The 27,017-nt window shown below is 41.4% G+C and overlaps 2 protein-coding genes across 5 annotated transcripts; one reads left to right on the top strand and one right to left on the bottom strand.

The window, feature by feature from the left end:
• Window positions 1–12: 12 nt before the first annotated feature.
• LOC131136277 (interleukin-1 receptor type 1-like) lies at window positions 13–8,449 on the top strand. Of its 3 annotated transcripts, XM_058082960.1 has the most exons (12): window positions 13–72; window positions 205–296; window positions 2,438–2,581; window positions 2,642–2,903; window positions 2,970–3,159; window positions 4,800–5,010; window positions 5,088–5,211; window positions 5,384–5,532; window positions 5,610–5,750; window positions 5,818–5,982; window positions 7,272–7,393; window positions 7,471–8,449. In XM_058082960.1, the coding sequence occupies exons 3-12, from the start codon at window positions 2,521–2,523 to the stop codon at window positions 7,717–7,719; spliced, it is 1,674 nt and encodes a 557-aa protein (XP_057938943.1). In that variant the 5' UTR covers window positions 13–72; window positions 205–296; window positions 2,438–2,520; the 3' UTR covers window positions 7,720–8,449. The 3 variants fall into 3 exon arrangements, with proteins under 3 accessions (XP_057938943.1, XP_057938941.1, XP_057938942.1); XM_058082958.1 differs by having other exon boundaries at window positions 4,800–5,532; XM_058082959.1 differs by having other exon boundaries at window positions 23–72; window positions 2,441–2,581; window positions 4,800–5,532.
• On the bottom strand, window positions 6,992–26,677 carry LOC131136275 (kinesin heavy chain-like). Of its 2 annotated transcripts, XM_058082954.1 has the most exons (25): window positions 26,208–26,677; window positions 25,784–25,871; window positions 25,552–25,625; window positions 24,416–24,520; window positions 24,106–24,154; window positions 23,249–23,304; window positions 23,088–23,175; window positions 22,873–22,997; window positions 22,701–22,805; window positions 22,081–22,229; window positions 20,727–20,875; window positions 19,867–20,024; window positions 19,728–19,796; window positions 19,452–19,658; window positions 19,237–19,383; window positions 17,872–18,060; window positions 17,676–17,793; window positions 17,518–17,594; window positions 16,123–16,232; window positions 15,951–16,052; window positions 15,823–15,883; window positions 15,680–15,748; window positions 14,224–14,328; window positions 8,850–9,066; window positions 6,992–8,768 (listed from the first exon to the last, which is right to left on the bottom strand). In XM_058082954.1, exons 1-25 carry the CDS (start codon window positions 26,340–26,342, stop codon window positions 8,629–8,631), a joined length of 2,892 nt encoding a protein of 963 aa, XP_057938937.1. In that variant the 5' UTR covers window positions 26,343–26,677; the 3' UTR covers window positions 6,992–8,628. The 2 variants fall into 2 exon arrangements, with proteins under 2 accessions (XP_057938937.1, XP_057938939.1); XM_058082956.1 differs by lacking the exons at window positions 24,106–24,154; window positions 25,552–25,625; window positions 25,784–25,871; window positions 26,208–26,677 and having other exon boundaries at window positions 24,416–24,495.
• Between the last annotated feature and the right edge of the window lie 340 nt (window positions 26,678–27,017).

Raw genomic sequence — 27,017 nt, 5'->3', positions numbered from 1 at the left:
GGTAACGCACATTAAGGAGTGCCAATGTTGACCATGCGTCCTCTTCCATGGAATCTGCACGCCACCAAACTGGTAATCTGATTCATACTTAAAAAAAAACAAAAAAAACCTTGCTGGCCGATGTAGAAGAATGGATTGGTGTTTCCTGAAGTGTCTGTGGTGAGCATCGTTAACATGATCGTTTTCTTCACCATCCACTTACAGTGGGCGTGGGCGTCTGGCCGACAGGGAAACTACAGCTGGGGAGCGACTGTAGAGGAGATATAAAGGAAGTGTCAGCAGGACTCTTTCAAGAGGTAAGAAACTCTTATTATTATTATGATTATTATTATGATTATTATTATGATTATTATTTTTTTCCCTTCTTCTTCTTATTCTTCTTCTTATTCTTCTTATTCTTCTTCTTATTATTCTTATTCTTCTTATTCTTCTTCTTCTTATTATTATTCTTATTCTTCTTCTTATTCTTCTTATTCTTATTCTTATTATTCTTATTATTTTTCTTCTTATTCTTCTTATTATTCTTATTATTATTATTATTATTCTTATTCTTATTAATTTTTCTTCTTATTATTATTATTCTTATTATTATCCTTATTATTCTTATTATTCTTATTCTTATTATTCTTCTTATTATTTTTCTTCTTATTCTTCTTATTATTTTTCTTCTTCTTCTTCTTCTTCTTCTTCTTCTTCTTCTTCTTCTTCTTCTTCTTCTTCTTCTTCTTCTTCTTCTTCTTCTCTTCTTCCTTCTTCTTCTTCTTCTTCTTCTTCTTCTTCTTCTTCTTCTTCTTCTTCTTCTTCTTCTTCTTCTTCTTCTTCTTCTTCTTCTTCTTCTTCTTCTTCTTCTTCTTCTTCTTCTTCTTCTCTTCTTCTTCTTCTTCTTCTTCTTCTTCTTCTCTTCTTCTTCTTCTTCTTCTTCTTCTTCTTCTTCTTCTTCTTCTTCTTCTTCTTCTTCTTCTTCTTCTTCTTCTTCTTCTTCTTCTTCTTCTTCTCTTCTTCTTCTTCTTCTTCTTCTTCTTCTTCTTCTTCTTCTTCTTCTTCTTCTTCTTCTTCTTCTTCTTCTTCTTTCTTCTTCTTCTTTCTTCTTCTTCTTCTTCTTCTTCTTCTTCTTCTTCTTCTTCTTCTTCTTCTTCTTCTTCTTCTTCTTCTTCTTCTTCTTCTTCTTCTTCTTCTTCTTCTTCTTCTTCTTCTTCTTCTTCTTCTTCTTCTTCTTCTTCTTCTTCTTCTTCTTCTTCTTCTTCTTCTTCTTCTTCTCTTCTTCTTCTTCTTCTTCTTCTTCTTCTTCTTCTTCTTCTTCTTCTTCTTCTTCTTCTTCTTCTCTTCTTTTCTCTTCTTCTTCTTCTTCTTCTTCTTCTTCTTCTTCTTCTTCTCTTCTTCTTCTTTCTTCTTCTTCTTCTTCTTCTTCTTCCTTCTTCTTCTTCTTCTTCTTCTTCTTCTTCTTCTTCTTCTTCTTCTTCTTCTTCTTCTTCTTCTTCTTCTTCTTCTTCTTCTTCTTCTTCTTCTTCTTCTTCTTCTTCTTCTTCTTCTTCTTCTTCTTCTTCTTCTTCTTCTCTTCTTCTTCTTCTCTTCTTCTTCTTCTTCTTCTTCTTCTTCTTCTTCTTCTTCTTCTTCTTCTTCTTCTTCTTCTCTTCTTCTTCTTCTTCTTCTTCTTCTTCTTCTTCTTCTTCTTCTTCTTCTTCTTCTTCTTCTTCTTCTTCTTCTTCTTCTTCTTCTTCTTCTTCTTCTTCTTCTTCTTCTTCTTCTTCTTCTTCTTCTTCTTCTTCTTCTTCTTCTTCTTCCTTCGTGGCGCTGGTCTTGTGTTAACAATGTTTTTTTTACTTGTATGCCAAGGTTTTTTTAACAGTCCCAGACTGTACTCCTTCATTTAGGAGTCTAGTTTGGAGTTGTTTTTTTTCCCCCTCCCCTCTCCTAGTGTTGTCCCCCTTCTTTCCCCCCCTTCATCGCCCAATCATCCCGTCCTGTCACCCTTGTCTCACTGAATAGTATGTTGCACTATTTTGCTTGTACCTCTGTATAAGTGACAAGAATAAAGGGCTACATGTATACGTATATATATTATTATCATTATTATTATGTTTGCTAGGACTGTAATATATTCTTTAAATGTGTATTTACAATATATGTAAATACTTCCTGATTTATATTTTTGCATGTTTGTCAAACACCACAGTATCTCAATAGGACTCGGACTAGGCCACTCCAAATCTTCATTTTGTTTGTTGGACTCGCTGGTGTGTTTTGGATCATAGTCCTGCTGTAGAACCCAAGTGGGTTTCAGCTTGAGGTCACCGATTTTTTTTTAGTCGAATTTGGCAGAATTTGTCACAGCAAGTCTTTCAGGTCCTGAAGCAGCAAAAACAGCCCTAGACCATCGCACTACCACCACCATATTTTACTGTTGCTATGATGTCTTTTTCTGAACTTTGGTGTCCAGCAGGTTGTACTGTGGTGTACTGTGAGTGACAAGAAGAAAAGCTCTGACTTGCTGAGAGAGAAGTGGTTTGGCTTTAGCTGAGGATGGATCTCTTTGGACTTCTTCTGCTCGTCCCGATGGTGACGGCCACACTGGAGTATCCTGGTAAGGACCGTGGTAGAAGCAAATGGAAGTCGTGAATGAAAGGATGTTCTCCACTTGCAGACTCAGGTCAGCTTCCGTGCGAGGACTTTGACATGAAGGAGTTTTGGCTCCTGGAAGGTGAAGCCTTCCACTTTGTGCCGGACATGGTCGCGGACATGGTGGAGTCCGAGCTGGACCAGGGAGACTTCAAGTGGTTCAGAAACTCTTCCGATGGCACCGAGCTCATCACGTCGGACGAGATGGAGAGAATTCACCATCACGGCGTTGGGCTGCTCGTCTTGAACATCTCCATGGCGGACTCCGGCTACTACGTGGCTACATGGTGAGGACCACTTCTGGACCTTGATGATGGCTTCCGGTTCCGTACTGACATGAGTCCTCCATCCAGGCGTAACCGGTCAGCAGACACCTGTGACAGTTCTCACCTGGTACTCAACGTCCTGGAAGCCAACCAGCGGGAGGACGAGCGTCTCTTCTATGGAAGCGTGGAACATTCCGGCCACAACAAGTTGGTCATGTGTCCTGAACCGGTGGATGACGTGTGTAGAAGGCTGGGCGGAGCCTTTAGCTGGTACCTGGTAAGGACACGCCCACTTGGAGGTAAACTTCAGGATATTTTACTGAGAAATCCTGAGAAATGGTCATGTGGTTTTAGATGCTTGAAACTTGGGTGTCAAACTGGACTTTGGCTTTCCAACAAGGGTTAGGGTTTCACACTAGGGTTTGAAATGGGGGTTGGGGTTTAAAACTAGGGTTAAGGTTTGATACTAGGGTACTAAACCAGTACTAAACTGGGGTTTGAAACTACGGTTAGGTTTTCAAACTAGGGTTTCAAACTAGGGTTAAGGTTTGGAACTAGGGAACTAAACCAGTACTAAACTGGGGTTTAGGGTTTGAAACTAGGGTTGGGTTTTCAAACTAGGGTTTGAAACTAGGGCTTGGGTTTGAAATTGGGGTTTAGGGTTTGAAACTTGGGTTAGGTTTTCAAACTAGGGTTTGAAACTAGGGTTAAGGTTTGGAACTAGGGAACTAAACCAGTACTAAACTGGGGTTTAGGGTTTGAAACTAGGGTTGGGTTTTCAAACTAGGGTTTGAAACTAGGGCTTGGGTTTGAAATTGGGGTTTAGGGTTTGAAACTTGGGTTAGGTTTTCAAACTAGGGTTTGAAACTAGGGTTAGGGTTTGGAACTAGGGTACTAAACCAGTACTAAACTGGGGTTTAGGGTTTGAAACTAGGGTTGGGTTTTCAAACTGGGTTTGAAACTTGGGTTAAGGTTTCAAACTAGGGTTTGAAACTGGGGCTTGGGTTTGAAATTGGAGTTTAGGGTTTGAAACTAGGGTTTAAAACTCAGGTTAGGTTTTCAAACTAGGGTTTGAAACTAGGTTTAGGGTTTGAAACTAGGTTTAGGGTTTGGAACTAGGGTACGAAACCAGTACTAAACTGGGGTTTAGGGTTTGATACTAGGGTTGGGTTTTCAAACTAGGGTTTGAAACTTGGGTTAAGGTTTAGAACTAGGGTACTAAACCAGTACTAAACTGGGGTTTAGGGTTTGAAACTCGGGTTGGGTTTTCAAACTGGGTTTGAAACTAGGGTTAAGGTTTCAAACTAGGGTTTGAAACTGGGGCTTGGGTTTGAAATTGGAGTTTAGGGTTTGAAACTAGGGTTTAAAACTCGGGTTAGGTTTTCAAACTAGGGTTTGAAACTAGGTTTAGGGTTTGAAACTAGGTTTAGGGTTTGGAACTAGGGTACGAAACCAGTACTAAACTGGGGTTTAGGGTTTGAAACTAGGGTTGGGTTTTCAAACTAGGGTTTGAAACTTGGGTTAAGGTTTGGAACTAGGGTACTAAACCAGTACTAAACTGGGGTTTAGGGTTTGAAACAGGGTTGGGTTTTCAAACTAGGGTTTGAAACTGGGGCTTGGTTTTGAAATTGGGGTTTAGGGTTTCAAACTAGGGTTAGGGTTTGAAATTGGGAGTTAGGGTTTGAAACCAGAGTTCAAAAGTAGGGTTCGGGTTTCAAAATCAGGTTAGACTTTCCAACAGTGGTAGGGTTTCCCATGAGGCTTTCAAATTGGTTAGGGTTTCCAACCAGGGTTAGGGTTCGGATTTTACACCAGGCTTTCATGGTGGGTTTACGGTCTTGTGGCTTTCTATCTCCACTGATCACCCTGATTACCAAGACCTGTAACAGCTTCATACGATCTCTGCGGTCCTTCCAGAACTTCACGTTACTTCCTGGTCGCCACGAAGCTTCTGTTTGGCTCAGGAACTTCACAAACGAGGACCAAGGTGTCTACACGTGCGTGTGCACCTGGACTCACGAGCAGCACTCGTACGCGTCATCGGGCTCCAGGGAGGTTTTAGCAACAGCTCAGTCTGTCCACTCCACCTTGGTCATCGTGTCGCCGACAGAGGTGCACGCCGATGAAGGTGGAGTCCCCCACAAACCCGTCAGATGTCCACGTCACAGATGGATTCACTTCCTGTCGTCTTTCACTGCGGCCCAGGAATGCGAGTCCAGATCAGCTGTTCCGTCTTCTGCGGACGCAACGTGGAGGAATACTGCTCGGCTCGCTGGCAGGTTGGCGGCCAGGACGACATCGGGCGCGGATACCATCAGACGCACACCGTGTAAGCCAACCCCCCCCCTCTATTTCTCTGACTGGCGGGTGCCCGATTCCACGATGTTCGATCGGAACACACCAACGGTCACGTTCTTAATTCTTCGTTATCACGTAAAGACAATCAACGCAGTAGGTGGAATCTTCCATGTGCGGGGGTGTGGTTCGTTTCCTTTCCGCAGCGTCACATCGCCGCCATCTTTACGGACCGTGGCCACCGCAGTCCTGACCATCGAGGAAGTGTCCGTCAAAGACTTTCAAACTCAGTTCAAGTGCATCGGCAAAGGGCTTTACTCGACAGAGTCTCAGTCCTTGAGTCTTCATCCCAGAGGTCAGTGAAGGCATCATTTCCTTACACATATCATTGCATTCGCTAGATTGTTGCCACTTTGAGTGTTTTTTTTTTAGGAAAAATCACTTCACTGGTCATCGGGGGACTATGGACGTTGGTCGTCGGCGTTTTTGCCGCCTTAATGGTCAAACTTTATGCCGTCGACTTGGTTCTCCTTTTCAGGCCTTGCCTCCGTCTGAGATGCTGCAGTAGAGAAGGTAGTAAAAGATTTTGGACGTCTTTTGTCTTCCACATAGACGACCCGTTTTCCTTTCATGTCTGCAGATTCAAAGCTGTACGACGCCTACGTCTTGTACCAGGCGGAGGGCGGAGTCAATACCGGCGAGGACACGCTGGCCCTTTTCGTCAATGCGGTTCTGCCCGCCGTGCTGGAGGAAGGATGCCGCTATCGGCTCTGCATCCAAGGCAGGGACGACATTCCGGGGGAAGGTCAGTCGTGGGTGTAAACGTTATTTTGCTAATCATTTTAACATTAGTAGAGCTCTCTAGACATGAAATAACACCCCTATAGTCACCTCTGGGAGTACCATTACCCAATATATTAGACATAATACAAAAACATAAGACCTAGAAAAATTGTTTCTAACCTTACAAATATGATTTTTTACAATAGAGCCCTCTGGACATGAAATAACAACCCTATAGTCACATTTACTCTCCCATTACCCAATATAGTAGACATAATACCAAAACATAAGACCTAGAAAAATTGTTTCTGACCTTAGAAATAAAATATGATTTTTTACAATAGAGCCCTCTGGACATGAAATAACAACCCTATAGTCACCTTTACACTCCTATTACCAAATGTAGTAGACATAATACAAAAACATAAGACCTAGAAAACTTGTTTCTGGCCTTAGAAATAAAATATGATTTTTAACAATAGAGCCCTCTGGACATGAAATAACAACCCTATAGTCACATTTACTCTCTCATTACCCAATATAGTAGACATAATACCAAAACATTAGACCTAGAAAACTTGTTTCTGACCTTACAAATATGATTATTAACAATAGAGCCCTCTGGACATGAAATAACAACCCTATAGTCACATTTATACCCCCATTACCAAATGTAGTAGACATAATACAAAAACACAAGACTTACAAAACTTGTTTCTGATGTTAGAAATAAGATTTTTAACAATAGAGCCCTCTAGACATAAAATAACACCCCTATAGTCATCTTTACACTCCTATTACTACTTACACTATCATCAGTAGGCATAATAAGAAAAGGGTGGGGGGGATAAGAAGTTATCCTCCCATTCAATGTGGAAGTGGTACTTTTTTTTGTTTCTTTGTCCTTCTTCCCCACTGACTTTTAAACCCTTTCTTAACTTTAGAATACATAAAAGTAAATAAATCGGAGCGTAACTAGTTAGCTTGCTAGCTAGCTAGCTAGCTAGCTCGAGGTTAAAGCCATGGCCATGTTTCTTGTACCCCTGCAGTGATCCCGTAACCTGCGCCTTGCAGTGGAGCGAGGCGGTGTAAACAGTTGATAATAGGAGAGTAAAGGTGACTATAGGGGTGTTATATCATGTCTACAGGGCTCTAATCATGATAAAGATCGTATATATAAAGTCATAAGCAGGTTTTCTATGTGATAAACGAGGGATGAGTGTATATACGTAGACAAAAAAAAACCAAAATGGCGTCCATGTGGACACAGTGATGTCACATGACCTCAACCGGGATGTCAATCCCTCGCAGATCGACTGGAGATGGCGGAGAAGCGCATCACGCAGAGTCGCAGGCTGATGGTCATCCTTGCCGGAGTGGACCGACACGCCCCCAAGGACCACAACCTCGTCTTGGGGGGCGTGGATTTCCAGGTAGGACGCGTTGTCTGCGTTCATGTTTTAAATAAAGTTCGAGACGAAACGATAATGTCTACTCCGCTGCGTTCCAGGTGGGTCTTCACCACGCCCTGACCCAGACTGGCACGCGTGTCATTCTCATCCAGGTGGGGCAAACGGGACCGCAAGGATACGCTCACCTGTCCCCGGCCCTGCGGCACCTCATCACCAAGCGTGCCCCCCTCAGGTGGCGGCAGGACTCCCAGGGCGCCGCCTCCCCGAACTCCCGCTTCTGGAAGAACGTGCGCTACCTGATGCCCGCTCGGCCCGCCTCCACACGGGCACCGTCCGCCGTCGTGTGACAGCATTGAACAGCAGACGCAGTACTATACAGTTAGACATACGTTTCAGGGTGTCCAAATTGCGGCCCAGGGGCCTTTTGTGGGCCTGTTTTTTTTTTTTGTTTTTTTTTTTTAATTTTCCCCTTTGATTTTGTCTCAACTTACTTTGTGGAAAAAAAAAATATCAAGATAAATATCGTATATCGATGTCCAACCTAAAAATATCGGGATGTGCGTTTGTGGTCCATATCACCCTGACCCCACCCTGGTGGGAATACTTACATCACAAACAATTCCTAAGATGTTGTGTTTTTGGTCTTTTTTTTTAATGGTTTTATTTCATTGTTTATTGTATTTTATTTAAAATGTCTTGATATTGTGATTGTAACATTAAATAATCTTTGCAATAAGCTTCAATAATCAATTGAAACTTATTGCATTTGATATGATGTACTTGCATTATTATCCAATCCACTTTAATTATATAGCACATTTTACAAAGTTTCCAAAGACAAGACAACAGATAAGTTGTAGTAAAAATACATCATTAAACATCAAATAAAAACAGGAACATTGAAAGCAATAAAAACACAACAAAATAAAACAATATTTAAGACATAAATATTGAAAAAAATAGACTAAGAACTTGTGTGTCCAGCTAATAAGACTGAGGCCCACAAATGTACACTATAGATACTATACTACCATCTAGCGGTTCAAATGTGCAGTACACCTCAATGAATAAATGCTCTTCTTGCTCCCAGCTTCACCGTGTTGTCAATAAATAAAGTTACAATAAAGTTGAAATGTACCCGTTTGGACATGGCCTGGTCAAAGTGGTCTGGTTACCATGGTAACTTTGTAGCTGCTTTACAAGAAAGTCCCCTTCGTTTGAACCTCCACACGCCTCACTAAGCCACTAAAATGGCTTCATCGTGACCCACCTGGACTTTGCTGACTTTGTCCGGCTTGTGCTCGGCGCAAGGCATGAAGACGTGGACTGACGGTGGTCCCGCCTCCTCTGACCGAAGTGGGCGGCTGGTTGTGATGCCCGGGTCTGATGGGTTTGGCTGCATGGACACAAGAAGACATTTGCCTGTTGGGTACAGCAGAGGTTGTCCGATGGCGTCAGCCATGATCGGTAAAGTCACCTATTTGAGCCGAGTGCCCCCTCCTGGCCGCCGTCTTCAAGCGCAGCACCTCTTTGATGCGCTCCACTTCCTGTTGGTAACGCTTACGGTCTCTCGCTGCCGCCTCCTTGGCGCCCCTCAGGGCGCACTCCAGAGCTTTCACCCTTTCAGCCGTCGCCCGAAAACGTTTTTCCAGCTTGGGCAGCTCGCAGCGAAGGTCCGCATTGTCTCCAACCAGCTGCAAAAGATGAACACATTCATTTCATTTCAAAACAAAGAAATCACAACATTTTAACACTGAAATTTTAGGCCGTTTTTGGGTCCTCCTGGGGCCCCTGTTGAGTGTCTGTGAGGTTTCCCCTGTTTTTTTGACCAGAAAAGTGCATTAGCAGCAAGTTGAAAAATCTGAAAAAAACGACATACTAACCCCTTACGTTTTTTGTCATAAATCACAAAATTTTAACACTGGAATTTTATGCCGTTTTTGGGTCCTCCTGGGGCCCCTGTTGAGTGTGTGTGAGGTTTCCCCTGTTTTTTTGACCAGAAAAGTGCATTAACAGCAAGTTGAAAAATCTGAAAAAAACGACATACTAACCCCTTACGTTTTTTGTCAAAATTTTAAAAATTTTAACACTGGCATTTTATGCCGTTTTTGGGTCCTACTGGGGCCCCTGTTGAGTGTGTGTGAGGTTTCCCGTGTTTTTTTGACCAGAAAAGTGCATTAACAGCAAGTTGAAAAATCTGAAAAAAACGACATACTAACCCCTTACGTTTTTTGTCAGAAATCACAAAATTTTAACACTGGCATTTTATGCTGTTTTTGGGTCCTCCTGGGGCCCCTGTTGAGTGTCTGTGAGGTTTCCCCTGTTTTTTTTTTACCAGAAAAGTGCATTAGAAGCAAGTTGAAAAATCTGAAAAAAACGACATACTAACCCCTTACGTTTTTTGTCAAAAATGACCAAATTCAAATAATGGCATTTTATGCTGTTTTTGGGTCCTCCTGGGGCCCCTGTTGAGTGTCTGTGAGGTTTCCCCTGTTTTTTTGACCAGAAAAGTGCATTAACAGCAAGTTGAAAAATCTGAAAAAAACCACATACTAACCCCTTACGTTTTTTGTCAAAAATGACCAAATTCAAATAATGGCATTTTATGCTGTTTTTGGGTCCTCCTGGGGCCCCTGTTGAGTGTCTGTGAGGTTTCCCCTGTTTTTTTGACCAGAAAAGTGCATTAACAGCAAGTTGAAAAATCTGAAAAAAACCACATACTAACCCCTTACGTTTTTTGTCAGAAATCACAAAATTTTAACACTGGCATTTTATACTGTTTTTGGGTCCTCCTGGGGCCCCTGTTAAGTGTGTGTGAGGTTTCCCGTGTTTTTTTGACCAGAAAAGTGCATTAACAGCAAGTTGAAAAATCTGAAAAAAACGACATACTAACCCCTTACGTTTTTTGTCAAAAATTAAAAATTTTAACACTGGCATTTTATGCCGTTTTTGGGTCCTACTGGGGCCCCTGTTGAGTGTGTGTGAGGTTTCCCGTGTTTTTATGACCAGAAAAGTGCATTAACAGCAAGTTGAAAAATCTGAAAAAAACGACATACTAACCCCTTACGTTTTTTGTCAGAAATCACAAAATTTTAACACTGGCATTTTATGCTGTTTTTGGGTCCTCCTGGGGCCCCTGTTGAGTGTCTGTGAGGTTTCCCCTGTTTTTTTGACCAGAAAAGTGCATTAACAGCAAGTTGAAAAATCTGAAAAAAACGACATACTAACCCCTTACGTTTTTTGTCAAAAATGACCAAATTCAAATAATGGCATTTTATGCTGTTTTTGGGTCCTCCTGGGGCCCCTGTTGAGTGTCTGTGAGGTTTCCCCTGTTTTTTTGACCAGAAAAGTGCATTAACAGCAAGTTGAAAAATCTGAAAAAAACCACATACTAACCCCTTACGTTTTTTGTCAAAAATTAAAAATTTTAACACTGGCATTTCATACTGTTTTTGGGTCCTCCTGGGGCCCCTGTTAAGTGTGTGTGAGGTTTCCCCTGTTTTTTTGACCAGAAAAGTGCATTAACAGCAAGTTGAAAAATCTGAAAAAAAACGACATACTAACCCCTTACGTTTTTTGTCAAAAATTAAAAATTTTAACACTGGCATTTTATGCCGTTTTTGGGTCCTCCTGGGGCCCCTGTTAAGTGTGTGTGAGGTTTCCCGTGTTTTTTTGACCAGAAAAGTGCATTAACAGCAAGTTGAAAAATCAGAAAAAAACGACATACTAACCCCTTACGTTTTTTGTCAAAAATTAAAATTTAACACTGGCATTTTATGCCGTTTTTGGGTCCTCCTGGGGCCCCTGTTGAGTGTCTGTGAGGTTTCGCCTGTTTTTTTGACCAGAAAAGTGCATTAACAGCAAGTTAAAAAATCTGAAAAAAACGACATACTAACCCCTTACGTTTTTTGTCAGAAATCACAAAATTTTAACACTGGCATTTTATGCCGTTTGGGGTCCTCCTGGGGCCCCTGCTGAGTGTCTGTGAGGTTTCCCCTGTTTTTTTGACCAGAAAAGTGCATTAACAGAAAGTTGAAAAATCTGAAAAAAACGACATACTAACCCCTTACGTTTTTTGTCAAAAATGACCAAATTCAAATAATGGCATTTTATGCCGTTTTTGGGTCCTACTGAGGCCCCTGTTGAGTGTCTGTGAGGTTTCCCGTGTTTTTTTGACCAGAAAAGTGCATTAACAGCTAGTTGAAAAATCTGAAAAAAACGACATACTAACCCCTTACGTTTTTTGTCAAAAATTAAAAATTTTAACACTGGCATTTTATGCCGTTTTTGGGTCCTACTGGGGCCCCTGTTGAGTGTGTGTGAGGTTTCCCGTGTTTTTATGACCAGAAAAGTGCATTAACAGCAAGTTGAAAAATCTGAAAAAAACGACATACTAACCCCTTACGTTTTTTGTCAGAAATCACAAAATTTTAACACTGGCATTTTATGCTGTTTTTGGGTCCTCCTGGGGCCCCTGTTGAGTGTCTGTGAGGTTTCCCCTGTTTTTTTGACCAGAAAAGTGCATTAGAAGCAAGTTGAAAAATCTGAAAAAAACGACATACTAACCCCTTACGTTTTTTGTCAAAAATGACCAAATTCAAATAATGGCATTTTATGCTGTTTTTGGGTCCTCCTGGGGCCCCTGTTGAGTGTCTGTGAGGTTTCCCCTGTTTTTTTGACCAGAAAAGTGCATTAACAGCAAGTTGAAAAATCTGAAAAAAACGACATACTAACCCCTTACGTTTTTTGTCAAAAATGACCAAATTCAAATAATGGCATTTTATGCTGTTTTTGGGTCCTCCTGGGGCCCCTGTTGAGTGTCTGTGAGGTTTCCCCTGTTTTTTTGACCAGAAAAGTGCATTAACAGCAAGTTGAAAAATCTGAAAAAAACCACATACTAACCCCTTACGTTTTTTGTCAAAAATTAAAAATTTTAACACTGGCATTTCATACTGTTTTTGGGTCCTCCTGGGGCCCCTGTTAAGTGTGTGTGAGGTTTCCCCTGTTTTTTTGACCAGAAAAGTGCATTAACAGCAAGTTGAAAAATCTGAAAAAAAACGACATACTAACCCCTTACGTTTTTTGTCAAAAATTAAAAATTTTAACACTGGCATTTTATGCCGTTTTTGGGTCCTCCTGGGGCCCCTGTTAAGTGTGTGTGAGGTTTCCCGTGTTTTTTTGACCAGAAAAGTGCATTAACAGCAAGTTGAAAAATCAGAAAAAAACGACATACTAACCCCTTACGTTTTTTGTCAAAAATTAAAATTTAACACTGGCATTTTATGCCGTTTTTGGGTCCTCCTGGGGCCCCTGTTGAGTGTGTGTGAGGTTTCCCCTGTTTTTTTGACCAGAAAAGTGCATTAACAGCAAGTTAAAAAATCTGAAAAAAACGACATACTAACCCCTTACGTTTTTTGTCAGAAATCACAAAATTTTAACACTGGCATTTTATGCCGTTTGGGGTCCTCCTGGGGCCCCTGCTGAGTGTCTGTGAGGTTTCCCCTGTTTTTTTGACCAGAAAAGTGCATTAACAGAAAGTTGAAAAATCTGAAAAAAACGACATACTAACCCCTTACGTTTTTTGTCAAAAATGACCAAATTCAAATAATGGCATTTTATGCCGTTTTTGGGTCCTACTGAGGCCCCTGTTGAGTGTCTGTGAGGTTTCCCGTGTTTTTTTGACCAGAAAAGTGCATTAACAGCTAGTTGAAAAATCTGAAAAAAACGACATACTAACCCCTTACGTTTTTTGTCAGAAATCACAAAATTTTAACACTGGCATTTTATACTGTTTTTGGGTCCTCCTGGGGCCCCTGTTAAGTGTGTGTGAGGTTTCCCGTGTTTTTTTGACCAGAAAAGTGCATTAACAGCAAGTTGAAAAATCTGAAAAAAACGACATACTAACCCCTTACGTTTTTTGTCAGAAATCACAAAATTTTAACACTGGCATTTTAGGCCGTTTTTGGGTCCTCCTGGGGCCCCTGCTGAGTGTCTGTGAGGTTTCCCGTGTTTTTTTGACCAGAAAAGTGCATTAACAGCAAGTTGAAAAATCTGAAAAAAACGACATACTAACCCCTTACGTTTTTTGTCAGAAATCACAAAATTTTAACACTGGCATTTTATACTGTTTTTGGGTCCTCCTGGGGCCCCTGTTAAGTGTGTGTGAGGTTTCCCGTGTTTTTTTGACCAGAAAAGTGCATTAACAGCAAGTTGAAAAATCTGAAAAAAACGACATACTAACCCCTTACGTTTTTTGTCAGAAATCACAAAATTTTAACACTGGCATTTTAGGCCGTTTTTGGGTCCTCCTGGGGCCCCTGCTGAGTGTCTGTGAGGTTTCCCGTGTTTTTTTGACCAGAAAAGTGCATTAACAGCAAGTTGAAAAATCTGAAAAAAACGACATACTAACCCCTTACGTTTTTTGTCAAAAATGACCAAATTCAAATAATGGCATTTTATGCCGTTTTTGGGTCCTACTGAGGCCCCTGTTGAGTGTCTGTGAGGTTTCCCCTGTTTTTTTGACCAGAAAAGTGCATTAACAGCTAGTTGAAAAATCTGAAAAAAACGACATACTAACCCCTTACGTTTTTTGTCAGAAATCACAAAATTTTAACACTGGCATTTTATACTGTTTTTGGGTCCTCCTGGGGCCCCTGTTGAGTGTGTGTGAGGTTTCCCCTGTGGACATGATATAACAACCCTATAGTCACCTTGACAGTCCTTTACCGAAGGCATTACCAAATGTAGTGACCAAATGTAGGACAGCGTAGTGGGGAGTGGACAGGAAGTGACATCATGGTTATTGTTGAGGGATGGATGTTGGATGAAGGACGACGACGTGATTGGCTCACCTGTTTATGGACTTTACTCAGCTGCTCCAAGGTGTTCTCTAAAAAGACGATCCTTTGCCGTTGGGCCAGACTGCCCCCCCCCTCGTCGCCATCGCTATCCGGACACTGTTCTCCCGCACACACACACAAAGTACACACACAAAGTACACACACAAAGTACACAATTCATTTGTTGCAGTTAGGGAAAAGTCCACAGTGGTGATGGAGGGGGCGTTACCCAATTCCGCTGTGGGCGGACATCTACCTCGAGCACTTGAGGCATGGAGTGACAGAGGAATATATCATCATATCTTCTATGTATTGGCCTTTGGATCCGCAGGGGGGGGCTGGAGGAAGTAGCCGGGGACAGCGAAGTCTGGGCTTCTCTGCATAGGCTCCTGCCCCCGCCACCCCCCCCCCCCCCCACCACCACCTCATTAAGCGGAAGATGGATGGATGATATTCCATATCCATACTATATGGTTTATTATATACATAATATATATATATAAAATCAAGGCAGAGACAGCTTGATGGCAGTGGTGCTATTAGGCCTATTTTAGGGGGCTTCAGCCCCCCTAAAATGTTCGTAAGCCCTCCTAAATAATTTGATATTTTTTATAAATTTTTCTTATTTTTATAGATTTTTTTAAAAATAGATTTTTAATTTTTATAGATTTTTTTTTTTTACAAAAAAAAATCTCTGACAAATGTTATATAATATGGCAAAAGCAAGCCCCCTAAAATGTTCGTAAGCCCTCCTAAATTTTATATTTTTAACTTGAATTTTGTATAATTTTTTATTGTTTTTTAATTGAATTTTGTATAAGTTTTATTGTTTTTTAATAGATTTTTAAACATTTTCTATTGATTTTTTTGTACAAAAAAAAATCTGACAAATTTCATATAATATGGCAAAAGCAGGCCCCCTAAAATGTTTGTAAGCCCTCCTAAAGAATTTGATATTTTTAATAGATTAAAAAAAAAAATTATTGTTTTTTTTAAACTTTTCATTGATTTTTTAAAATATTTTTTAATAGATTTTTTTTTTTACAAAAACATATCTGACAAATTTCATATAATAGGGCAAAAGCAGGCCCCCTAAAATGTTTGTAAGCCCTCCTAAATAATTTGATATTTTTTAATAGATTTTTACATTTTTTTATTTTTATTTTTTTACTTTTTATTGATTTTTTAAAAATATTTTTTAATAGATTTTTTTTTTTACAAAAAAATATCTGACAAATTTCATATAATAGGGCAAAAGCAGGCTAATAAGCAAGCCAATACGCAGACTAATACTAGCCTACTACTACTAGTAGTACTAGTAGTGACAGCATCCCTCATTGCTAAGGTCCACCAACGGGTCCTGGGATCTAACCCCCATAAGACCTCTGATAGGATGGAGAAGATGTGATGGGACTCGGGCAGGTTGTGGATGAGAAGGAAACGATGTGGACGTTAGGATGGGACTCACGTTCATGCGGCTGCTGATGTCCTGGATGAAGACTTTTCTCAGGTTGGTGAGGGTCTGCAGCTCTTTCAGCTGGAAACAAAGGAAAACCCTGAAGGCCACAAGTTGGACTTTGGCTTTGATAGAAAGTCATTTGCTCTACGAACCACAGTCTCTTGGAGACCATGAAGGTCCTCTTTGGCTTGTTGTCTCTGTTCCTCAAGGGATCTGTGGGACAGAGAAGCTTATGGAACAAAGCAAAGGAGATGATGGTGACAAAAAAAAAAACACCTACAGCAGTTTTTGAAGCTTCTCGTCTTTGCTGCGCTCGTCACCTCTCACTTTGTCCACATCAGCTTGAAGTTTCCTGATGTCCAACTGCATCTTCTCATTCAAGCTGAAATAAATAGTCGATTACGTACGAGCTCAACGTTGGATTCTCATTTGTTTCCCCGACGAGTCCGTACTCTCTGAGCTGGTCGTTGGCTCTTTGCCTGTGATCGATCTCGTCTCGGAGGCGGGACAACTGTTTTTGATGGACCTCTCTGTGGTTCTCCATCTGTTCCTCCAGTGTTGTCTGGAGATAACCACATCATGGATGGATCATAGACAGGAAGGATGGATGGTATTCCATATACATACTATATGGTTTATTATATATTATATATAATCAAGGCAGAGACTACATTGTTCTCCAGGTGAACGTTTACAAACTAAAATGAGTTCATGAAATACCGTAAAAACCATCATAGTCATATTTATATTTATATTTTATATTTATCAGACAGAGCTGCAAAACGTGATGCTTTCACTTGTGTGACTCCTCCCACGTCTGCGCTATGAGACACCAGACCAAAAAGGCCAGCTTGACGGCAGTGGCGTCATTAGGCCTATTTTAGGGGGGGTTCAGACCACCTAAAAATGTTCATGAGCCCTCCTAAATAATTTGATATTTTTTATTGATTTTTTTTACATTTATTTTTATTTATTAAAAAAAAACTCATATAATAAATCATACAAATTTCATATAATAGATCAAAAGCAGCCCCCCTAAAATGTTCTTAAGCCCTCCTAAATAATTTGATATTTTTTATTGATTTTTAAAAAATTTTATTGATTTTTTAATTAATTACCCCCCCCCAAAAAAATAAATAAATAAAAAGAAAATAAATCTGACAAATTTCATATAATAGGGCAAAAGCAGGCCCCCTAAAATGTTAGTAAGCCCTCCTAAATATTTGATATTTTTTATTGATTTTTTATTGATTATTTTACTATCCTAAATAATTTGATATTTTTTATAGATTTGTTTTTATTTTGCATAGATTTTTATTTTTTGTATTGATTTAAATTTTTACAAAAAAAATCTCTGGCAAATTTTAGATAATAGGGCAAAAGCAGACCCCCTAAAATGTTCGTAAGCCCTCCTAAATAATGTGATATTTTTTATTGATTATTTTACTATCCTAAATAATTAGATATTTTTTATAGATTTGTTTTTATTTTGCATAGATTTTTATTTTTACAAAAAAACATCTCTGGCAAATTTCATATAATAGGGCAAAAGCAGACCCCCTAAAATGTTCGTAAGCCCTCCTAAATAATTTGATATTTTTTATACATATATATTTTTTTATAGATTTTTTACAAAAAAAGATTTTACAAAAAAATCTCTGGCAAATTTCATATAATAATAGGGCAAAAGCAGGCCCCCTAAAATATTTGTAAGCCCTCCTAAATAATTTTCTATTTTTTATAGATATATATATTTTTGTATAGATTTTTTACAAAAAAAATCTCTGACAAATGTCATAATTGGGCAATCCAGAAAAGGCGTGCATCATATGTAGACGTCGTGTTACCTTCATGTCCACGGCGTCTTTCAGTCGACTGAGGTGTTCCTTCTCTTTGTCCATCACGCTCACCTGCTGCAGTTTATCTGCACAGCCACACCTCATCAGTACTCCCGGCCAATCACACGGCAGCATGAAGCATAATGAGAGCGCCGATGACCTCTGACCTTGAGCCTGAAGTTTAGCAACTTCCTCCATGAGAGCGTCTTGACTTTCCTCCAGCCTTCGTTTGGTCAGCTCCATCTTGTGGAGGTCTTCAATTAGCGTCGACGTCTTCACCTCGAGCTGCAAACGACCCAGCCGCAAGCTGTCAATCAATCAAAGTGGCGTTTGAAGACCTGTAAATAATGTGGAATATCTCACCTGTGAGATGGTGAATTGGCTAGCAATGAGCTCCTTGTCGCTGGCCTCCATTTTGTTGATGTTCTGCGCCAGGCTGACCTCCATCTGCTTACTGCGACTCACAAGAGATTTCACCTCCGACTTGGTCTTGGTCACGTACAGACGAGCTGTGGTGAACTCGTCCTCCATCATTCCACTTGTCTCTGCCATCTTTCAAACAGGAAAAAGAAATACAATGAAATAGTAACCCTATAGTCACCTTTACCAAATGTAGTAGAAATAATACCAAAACATAAGACCTAAAAAACTTGTTGACTTTAGAAATATGATTTTTAACAATAGAGCCCTCTGGACATGATATAACAACCCTATAGTCAACTTTACACTCCTATTACCCAATATAGTAGACATAATACCAAAACAAAAGACCTGGAAAACTTGTTTATGACCTTAAAAATATGATTTTTAATAATAGAGCCTTGTGGACAAGAAATAACAACCCTATAGTCACCTTTACACTCCTATTACCAAATGTAGTCGACATAATACAAAAACATAAGACCTAGAAAACTTGTTTCTGACCTTAGAAATATGATTTTTAACATTAGAGCCCTCTGGACATGATATAACAACCCTATAGTCACCTTTACATTCCTATTACCAAATGTAGTCGACATAATACAAAAACATAAGACCTAGAAAACTTGTTTCTGACCTTAGAAATATGATTTTTAACATTAGAGCCCTCTGGACATGATATAACAACCCTATAGTCACCTTTACATTCCTATTACCAAATGTAGTAGACATTATACCAAAACATAAGACCTAGAAAACTTGTTTCTGATCTTAGAAATAAAATATGATTTTTAACAATAGAGCACTCTGGACATAAAATAACAACCCTATAGTCACCTTTACTCTCCCATTACCCAATGTAGTAGACATAATACTAAAACATAAGACGTAGAAAACTTGTTTCTGACGTTAGAAATATGATTTTTAACAATAGAGCCCTCTGGATATGATATAACAACCCTATAGTCACCTTTACACTTCTATTACCCAATGTTGTAGTCATAATACAAAAACATAAGACGTAGAAAACTTGTTTCTGACCTTAGAAATAAAATATGATTTTTAACAATAGAGCACTCTGGACATAAAATAACAACCCTATAGTCACCTTGACGCTCCCATTACCCAATAAAGTAGACATAAGAAAAAATAAGACATGTTACAGAAAACCTGTTTCACCTTCTAATTACCTTTGTTAACATTAGAGCCCTGTAGACATGAAGTAACACCCCTATAGTCACATGTATATATTATCCACCATAGTAGACACCATATGAGAAACTATGACATGTAAGCTTTAAGACTCACGGCTTTGAGCTCGGCGGTGCCAAGAGCAGCACCGATGTCGCTGAGATCTCTGAGCAACGCGCCGAGCATGTCGGCCGACCTCTTCTTGTGATGACAGCTGAGATCCTGCAGAGCGGCAAGGTCCCTCTGGACCGCCTCCAGACTGACCTGGATCACACACACAGAACGGTCATGGAGATAAGGCCAGTCAGAAGATCTCCGAATGGCTGACTTACAGTTTTGTGGGCCAGATCCTCATTCAGTTGTTGGTTGCAGCGACTCTTGTTCTCCACTTCCTGGCACTTCTGGTCGTAGTTGACCGCCAGTTCCTCCAAAGCCTGAAGAACCTCCTTTACTTCCTCCTTGGCCGAGTCGTTGTCCCTCTGCAACCCGGACATTTCCTCCTGCAGACGCTGGTAGCCCTGATGTTTTGACGCCAACATCTAGAAGGAGAACAGCGAGTTGGCTCGTGTGTGCTCGTGAAGGTCAAGGAACACGGCGGGAACACTCACTTCGTCCTGATCCAGGAGCTGCTGCTTCAGATTCTCCAGGGTCTGACTCTGATGGTTGAGTTCTTCATCCTGGACCACAACGTTGGAACGGTCAAAGCGGTTTCGTTCATCAAGTCAAGCTGCTGTCGAAGGAACTCACCTTTTCGTCCAGCTGATTGTACAGCTGAGTGATGAGCGTCTCGTACTGCATCTTCTCCTCGTTGGACAGAGGAACCACGGCTGGAGCCAAGCTGTCAATCCCTTCATCTCCTTTGTTCTTCTTGCTTCTGTTCTGCTCCTCCACAGGCACAGAATCACCTGAGCAGCCCAGACAAATGAAAAGGATTCATTTGTGACGTATCGAGGAACCCAGGTGAAGAACTCCAGCTTTGGTCCATCAGCTCAAAATCCACGCAGCAGGACAGACTCGAACGGGACAGGCCAGCTCAGATGTTTACAGACTGTTCAGTCTCATCAGGTCCACCAGCTAATATAAGACGTAAGCTATTGGACCTAGCTCATACTGCATAGGTCATGTGACTTAGGACAAGGTGAACTTCTTGGACTGCAAAACCCTGACCAAGTGAAGTAGACCAAAAGATCTTCAAAAGCTAGACATCATGCCGAGATCTAAAGAAATACAGGAACAAACGACAAAGTAAGTCATTTAGATCTATCACTTCTAAAGCCATTTCTAAAGCTTTGGGACTCCAGCCAACCACAGTGAGAGATTAGCCATTATCCACAAATATTGAAAACAGTGGTGAACCTTCTTAGGAGTCCTTCTAAGGACTCATTCAGCAGGTCACAAAAGACCCCGCAACCGCTGATAAAAGGAGGAGTCAAATATGGTGGTGGTAGTGTGGTGGTCTGGGGCTGTTTTGCTCTGATAAATGGAAGCATGGATCCTGCTGAAGGATCCAAACGCTGGCCAACGATCCCAAACCCAGTCCAAGTCCACCAAAGCACATGAAGACTAATTCAAGTCTAGTCTTGAAGTTCCGCTTTGAGTTTCTTCACCTTTCCTCCAGCGTTTCAACTCGCTCTCCTGTTTCTGGACCGTGATGGTGAGACTCCGAGTCTTCTCTTTCTCCTTCTCGTACTTCTTCTTCCACTCTTCAGCAGTCAGCTCCAGGTTGACGGACACCGTGTTCTTGATGGTTTTGGCCCTTAGCGAATATGGACAGTAAAATGTATCAGTATATATTACACAGACATACATCTTAAACACACACGTCTACTGATGTCCTACGCGCGTCTACTGATGTTCTCGGCACGTCTACTGATGTTCTACGCACGTCTACTGATGTTCTACGCGCGTCTACTGATGTTCTGCGCGCGTCTAATGATGTTCTGCGCACGTCTACAGAATGTCTACTGATGTTCTACGCACGTCTACTGATGTTCTGCGCACGTCTACTGATGTTCTGCGCACGTCTACTGATGTTCTGCGCACGTCTAATGATGTTCTGCGCACGTCTAATGATGTTCTGCGCACATCTACAAAATGTCTACATTTTCTTTGCACATCTACTGATGTTCTGCGCACGTCTACTGATGTTCTGCGCACGTCTACTGATGTTCTGCGCACGTCTACTGATGTTCTGCGCACGTCTAATGATGTTCTACGCATGTCTACAGAATGTCTACATGTTCTATGCACATCTGGTGATGTTCTCGGCGCGTCTACTGGTGTTCTACGCACGACTACTGATGTTCTACGCACGTCTACTGATGTTCTGCGCACGTCTACTGATGTTCTGCGCACGTCTACTGATGTTCTGCGCACGTCTAATGATGTTCTGCGCACGTCTAATGATGTTCTGCGCACATCTACAGAATGTCTACATTTTCTTTGCACGTCTACTGATGTTCTGCGCACGTCTACTGATGTTCTGCGCACATCTACTGATGTTCTACGCACGTCTACTGATGTTCTACGCACGTCTACTGATGTTCTACGCATGTCTACAGAATGTCTACATGTTCTATGCACATCTGGTGATGTTCTCGGCGCGTCTACTGGTGTTCTACGCACGACTACTGATGTTCTACGCACGTCTACTGATGTTCTGCGCACGTCTAATGATGTTCTGCGCACGTCTAATGATGTTCTGCGCACATCTACAGAATGTCTACATTTTCTTTGCACGTCTACTGATGTTCTGCGCACGTCTACTGATGTTCTACGCGCGTCTACTGATGTTCTACGCGCGTCTAATGATGTTCTACGCGCGTCTAATGATGTTCTACGCGCGTCTAATGATGTTCTACGCATGTCTACAGAATGTCTACATGTTCTTTGCACATCTAGTGATGTTCTCGGCGCGTCTACTGATGTTCTACACACGTCTACTGATGTTCTAGCATGTACCTCTGTCCAAACATGAGGGTGGACTTGGTCTCTGCCTCGTTATAAACAGACGGCGAGCAGCAGATGATGATGGTCGTTCTGCAGTTTCCTCCCAGGGAGTCTTGCAGGATCCTGGTCATTTTACTGTCCCTGTAGGGAACATGACTTTTCTACAAGGAAAACAACAACAACAATCGTCACTTCCTGTAATATTGGGGCGAGAGGCGGGGTCCACCCTGGACTGGTGGCCAGCCAATCACAGGGCACATATAGACAAACAACCATTCACACTCACATTCATACCTATGGACAATTTGGAGTGGCTAATTAACCTAGCATGTTTTTGGAATGTGGGAGGAAACCCACACATGCACGGGGAGAACATGCAAACTCCACGGAGATATACCCAATATTGGCCATATTTGAACCAAGATCTTTTGACTGTGTGGCCAACTTGCTAACCACTCATCCAACGTGCGGTTAAACCGGTGACTGAAATTGAAGGCATTTAGTGAAAAACAAGACTATGGTGGTCGACAGCTTGTTGTTGACACTGATTGCCATGGAAACACAATGCACAGGTCCAGCCATGAGGGAGAATGATAACAGGAAGTGACGAATAATAACAGGAAGTGACTTGCCGTTCCCTCGCTGAGAGCAGCAATGACGTTTCCGAGGGCAGACAGAGACTTGTTGATGTTCTTGGCTTCATCCAAAACGGCTCCCTCGGCTCCGGTCTTACTCACCTGATTGGTGATTGGTCATTTGGTGAGACTACCAGCGTGGGTAAAGAGTACGTGGAGAAGACGGCACCTTCTCGCTGCCCGCCAGGTCCACAAGGTAAAGCTTCCCTGACAGCTTTGTCTCCGTCTCCACGTTCTCCTGCTTGATGTTGATGAGGAAAATGCTGTGGCTGCGTGAGCTGTGCTCGTTCATGTCTGTAAAAACACACGAGTAGCAGAACAATGTCACACCTTCAAGGTCGTGACCTTTCAACTTTACAAACGATCTAGCGATTTCTGCTTTACTTGTGACAGCGACGTGTCGGTTGGATTTCCCCTCGTCGATGATGTCCATGACCTCCTCCGGACTGGAGACAAAACGCTCCGTGCATCCCTGACCAGGAGAAACGGGAGGGATGAACGCAAACGCAAGAGGAAACATCATGGAAACCAGAAGATAATTGTACCTTCACAAATGGAACCCTGTTTTTATCCTCATGGACGGCCAGGTTGGTCTTTGATACTACAATAACACATCGAATACGACTACACGTCAACAAATATATATACGTATACAAATACATACACAAGTATCATATAATTCATGCTAATTGCTGGGAAATATATGTTTCATAGTATCATACGTATATTCAAAGTATATTATGTTTATCATGCGTACAGTACATGTTCCAAAGTATTTTATTATTTCATGCGTCTATGTGCCAAAGTATATTATGTACTATATCATCCGTTAATATTCCAAAGTATATTATGTACTATATCATGCGTACATGTTCCAAAGTATAAATATGTACTATATCATGCGTCTATATTCCAAAGTATATTATGTATATCATGCGTACATATTCCAAAGTATATTATGTATATCATGCGTACATGTTCCAAAGTATATTACGTATATCATGCGTACATGTTTCAAAGTATATTATGTATGTCATGCGTACATGTTCCAAAGTACTATATTATGTACTATATCATGCATATATCTTCCAAAGTATATTACGTATGTACTATATCATGCATACATGTTCCAAAGTATATTATGTATATCATGCGTACATGTTCCAAAGTATATTATGTACTATATCATGCATACATGTTCCAAAGTATATTATGTACTATATCATGCATACATGTTCCAAAGTATATTATGTACTATATCATGCATACATGTTCCAAAGTATATTATGTACTATATCATGCATACATGTTCTAAAGTATATTATGTACTATATCATGCGTCTATATTCCAAAATATATAATATATATCATGCATATTCATGTCAAAGTATATTTTTCTCACCATCCAGCAAGTCTCGGATTTTATCCAAATAGATTTCAAAATAGGAGACCTGTAGATTCATTCAGATTATTATTCATCATATATTCATTTTAGAACACGTAGTAGTAGTAGTAGTAGTAGTAGTAGTAGTAGTAGTTTGACTTTGTATACTATATTTATTCCCCCAGTGTTAAGTTATAAAAACATTGCCTATTGCCTTTTATAAGAATGCATTGTTTTCCTATTTGGGAAAACCTGGAAGTAGAAGACAGGATGACAATCAACTTTAGATGTTCCAGTGAATCCAGCATGGGCTTGTTGTTCTAGTCACCTTGATATGGAATTCCAGGTTCTCGTCCATGGAGTAGATATGGTCAAAGATGTCTCTGGCAATGCGAGGAATGATTCCCATCAGCTGGCAGTCGTGTAGCTGACCCTTGAGCAAGGAACGTGTTTAGGAATGGTTAGACATGGTTTCTTCAGGGACTATTTTCTCCACACCCAAATAAATAAAATGTAGGTCAGTGGTTCTGATAAGGGTATAGGCCTACAAAAGAGAGGTCGGGGTGCTGTTTGAGACGCACGTCTACTGGCGTCCTACGCACGTCTACTGGCGTCCTACGCACGTCTACTGGCGTCCTACGCACGTCTACTGGCGACCTACGCACGTCTACTGGCGACCTACGCACGTCTACTGGCGACCTACGCACGTCTACTGGCGACCTACGCACGTCTACTGATGTCCTACGCACGTCTACTGATGTCCTACGCACGTCTACTGATGTCCTACGCACGTCTACTGATGTCCTACGCACGTCTACTGATGTCCTACGCACGTCTACTGATGTCCTACGCACGTCTACTGATGTCCTACGCACGTCTACTGATGTCCTACGCACGTCTACTGGCGTCCTACGCACGTCTACTGGCGTCCTACGCACGTCTACTGGCGTCCTACGCACGTCTACTGGCGTCCTACGCATGTCTACTGATGGCCTACGCAGGTCTACCAAGGTTCTAATCATGTCTACCGATGTCCAACGCACATCTACTGAGGTTCAACGCACGTCTACTGAGGTTCTACGCACCTCTACTGATGTCCTACGCACCTCTACTGATGTCCTACGCACCTCTACTGAAGTCCTACGCATGTCTACTGATGGCCTATGCACGTCTACCAAGGTTCTAATCATGTCTACCGATGTCCTACGCACGTCTACCGATGTCCTACGCACGTCTACTGAGGTTCTACGCACGTCTACTGAGGTTCTACGCACGTCTACTGAGGTTCTACGCACGTCTACTGAGGTTCAACACACGTCTACTGAGGTTCAACACACGTCTACTGATGTTCTAATCACGTCTACTGAGGTTCTACAGACGGCTTTGCTGGCCCTGATGGAACACCACTTTTTTTTTTATCCTGACACAAAAAAACCCCAACAACTCCTGACTGATGTAACTCACCTCCATGGTGTGCGTCTTTCCTGATGAGGTCTGACCGTACGCAAAGATGGTTCCATTGTAGCCGCCCAGCACATCTAAAACACAGCATCACCATCACTATGTCATTGGAGGAAAGGATGGCCGGGATCATCCATGAAATGATGCGTTCAAATGGATCGTGACAAACAAACTAATGATCAATCAATCATCATCATCATTGATCCGGAAAGCACATTGCTAGCTCAGCGCATACCTTTGACGATGTGGCGGGCGCATGTTTCGTACACCTGAGGCTGCTCACTGTTGGGTGGAAGAACTCTGTCAAAGATGTACGGCTTCCCCTGAAACGCATCGCACCCCGTCAAATAAGACAATAAGACAATAAGACAATAAGACAATGGACACGGTAGAAGATGGATGATTTATTTGATTGACATGATTCTACTCATTAGCGTCACTCATGACTTTAGCTAGGCTTCATTTAAACATGTTTGTGAATACAAAGCCAATCAGAGTAAGATTATCCACTCCTGTGCTGTCGCTATGGCAACAAGAGCCAATGGGTGTGTTTGTCCAGCCATTAGTCCACAATGGACGAGAATCTTTTATCTTTGGGCTAATTCGCAGGAATGCCGATTCAAGTATTGTAACTTCCGGTGTTATTGTTGTCTACTCACCGACACCACCACCGTGTCATCACCGTTAAATTTGGGGATGGATTTGTCTCCTCGGCTCCGTTCCGCGTCGTTAAGCGGCCGGAAGCGACACATCACCTTCACCCCGCACAAGCCAGCCTCGGCCGCGTCCGCCATCGGCTTCTTCTCCTGGTTCTTCTTCTTCTTCTACTCGTCCTTTGCTGGGAAAGATCAAGAGCGGGAGGCGACGTTTATGCTAACTGAAGCTGTTGTGTCGCCAATCCTGATGCGACGTTCGTGAACGAGTCCAATCTTTGGAGTCCCGAATCAATCCGTTGTTGAATGGATGACGCCTTCCTGGCGCCCCGCCCCAACACTAATTCACACAGCTTATTTTTGCTTTCCGAAGACACAAAAAAACAATATTCATATCATAACACATAAAGTAAGTGAAGGATCTGTTCACAAGGTTTAATTTTTACATGCACACCCTTGAACGCTTTCAGCATCCCACAATAATAATTTCCCCCTCTATGGGCGTGGCTCCACCCACCTTAATCAAGCTAGCTCTCCCCTCAGCTGCTTCATTGTGAAAACGCTGTGTGCTAAACGGCCCCTTCAGGTCGCCCTGTTATTTTGGCATTCACGTCTTAGACATGAAATCTTAGCTGTCAGTACCAATATTACCAATACGTAATCATTATTGATGACGTCACTTCCTTCTTTAGCATTTTTTTAATGTGATGTCGTAGTTATTCTTTTTTCAATAACCATGCTTCATACTATATTGGGAGGTTATTTTAAAAGTGATTAAAAAAAAAAAATACTTGGTTAGCATGCAGCTCTCTCCAG

Source organism: Doryrhamphus excisus, chromosome 9, assembly GCF_030265055.1.
Source record: "Doryrhamphus excisus isolate RoL2022-K1 chromosome 9, RoL_Dexc_1.0, whole genome shotgun sequence".
Lineage (NCBI taxonomy): Eukaryota > Metazoa > Chordata > Actinopteri > Syngnathiformes > Syngnathidae > Doryrhamphus > Doryrhamphus excisus.
Note: the sequence above shows the minus strand (reverse complement) of the source record. Positions and strands in the feature narration are given on the sequence as shown.

Coding starts and splice junctions, on each gene's coding strand:
- LOC131136275 (XM_058082954.1), bottom strand. CDS start 26,342: ATGGCGGACGCGGCCGAGGCTGGCTTGTGCGGGGTGAAGGTGATGTGT. Junction 22,998..23,087: donor CCGACACGTCGCTGTCACAA/GTAAAGCAGAAA, acceptor GTGTTTTTACAG/ACATGAACGAGCACAGCTCA. Junction 19,659..19,727: donor AGCTCCTGGATCAGGACGAA/GTGAGTGTTCCC, acceptor TTCTCCTTCTAG/ATGTTGGCGTCAAAACATCA.
- LOC131136277 (XM_058082958.1), top strand. CDS start 2,521: ATGGATCTCTTTGGACTTCTTCTGCTCGTCCCGATGGTGACGGCCACA. Junction 2,582..2,641: donor GGCCACACTGGAGTATCCTG/GTAAGGACCGTG, acceptor CTCCACTTGCAG/ACTCAGGTCAGCTTCCGTGC. Junction 5,983..7,271: donor GGACGACATTCCGGGGGAAG/GTCAGTCGTGGG, acceptor AATCCCTCGCAG/ATCGACTGGAGATGGCGGAG.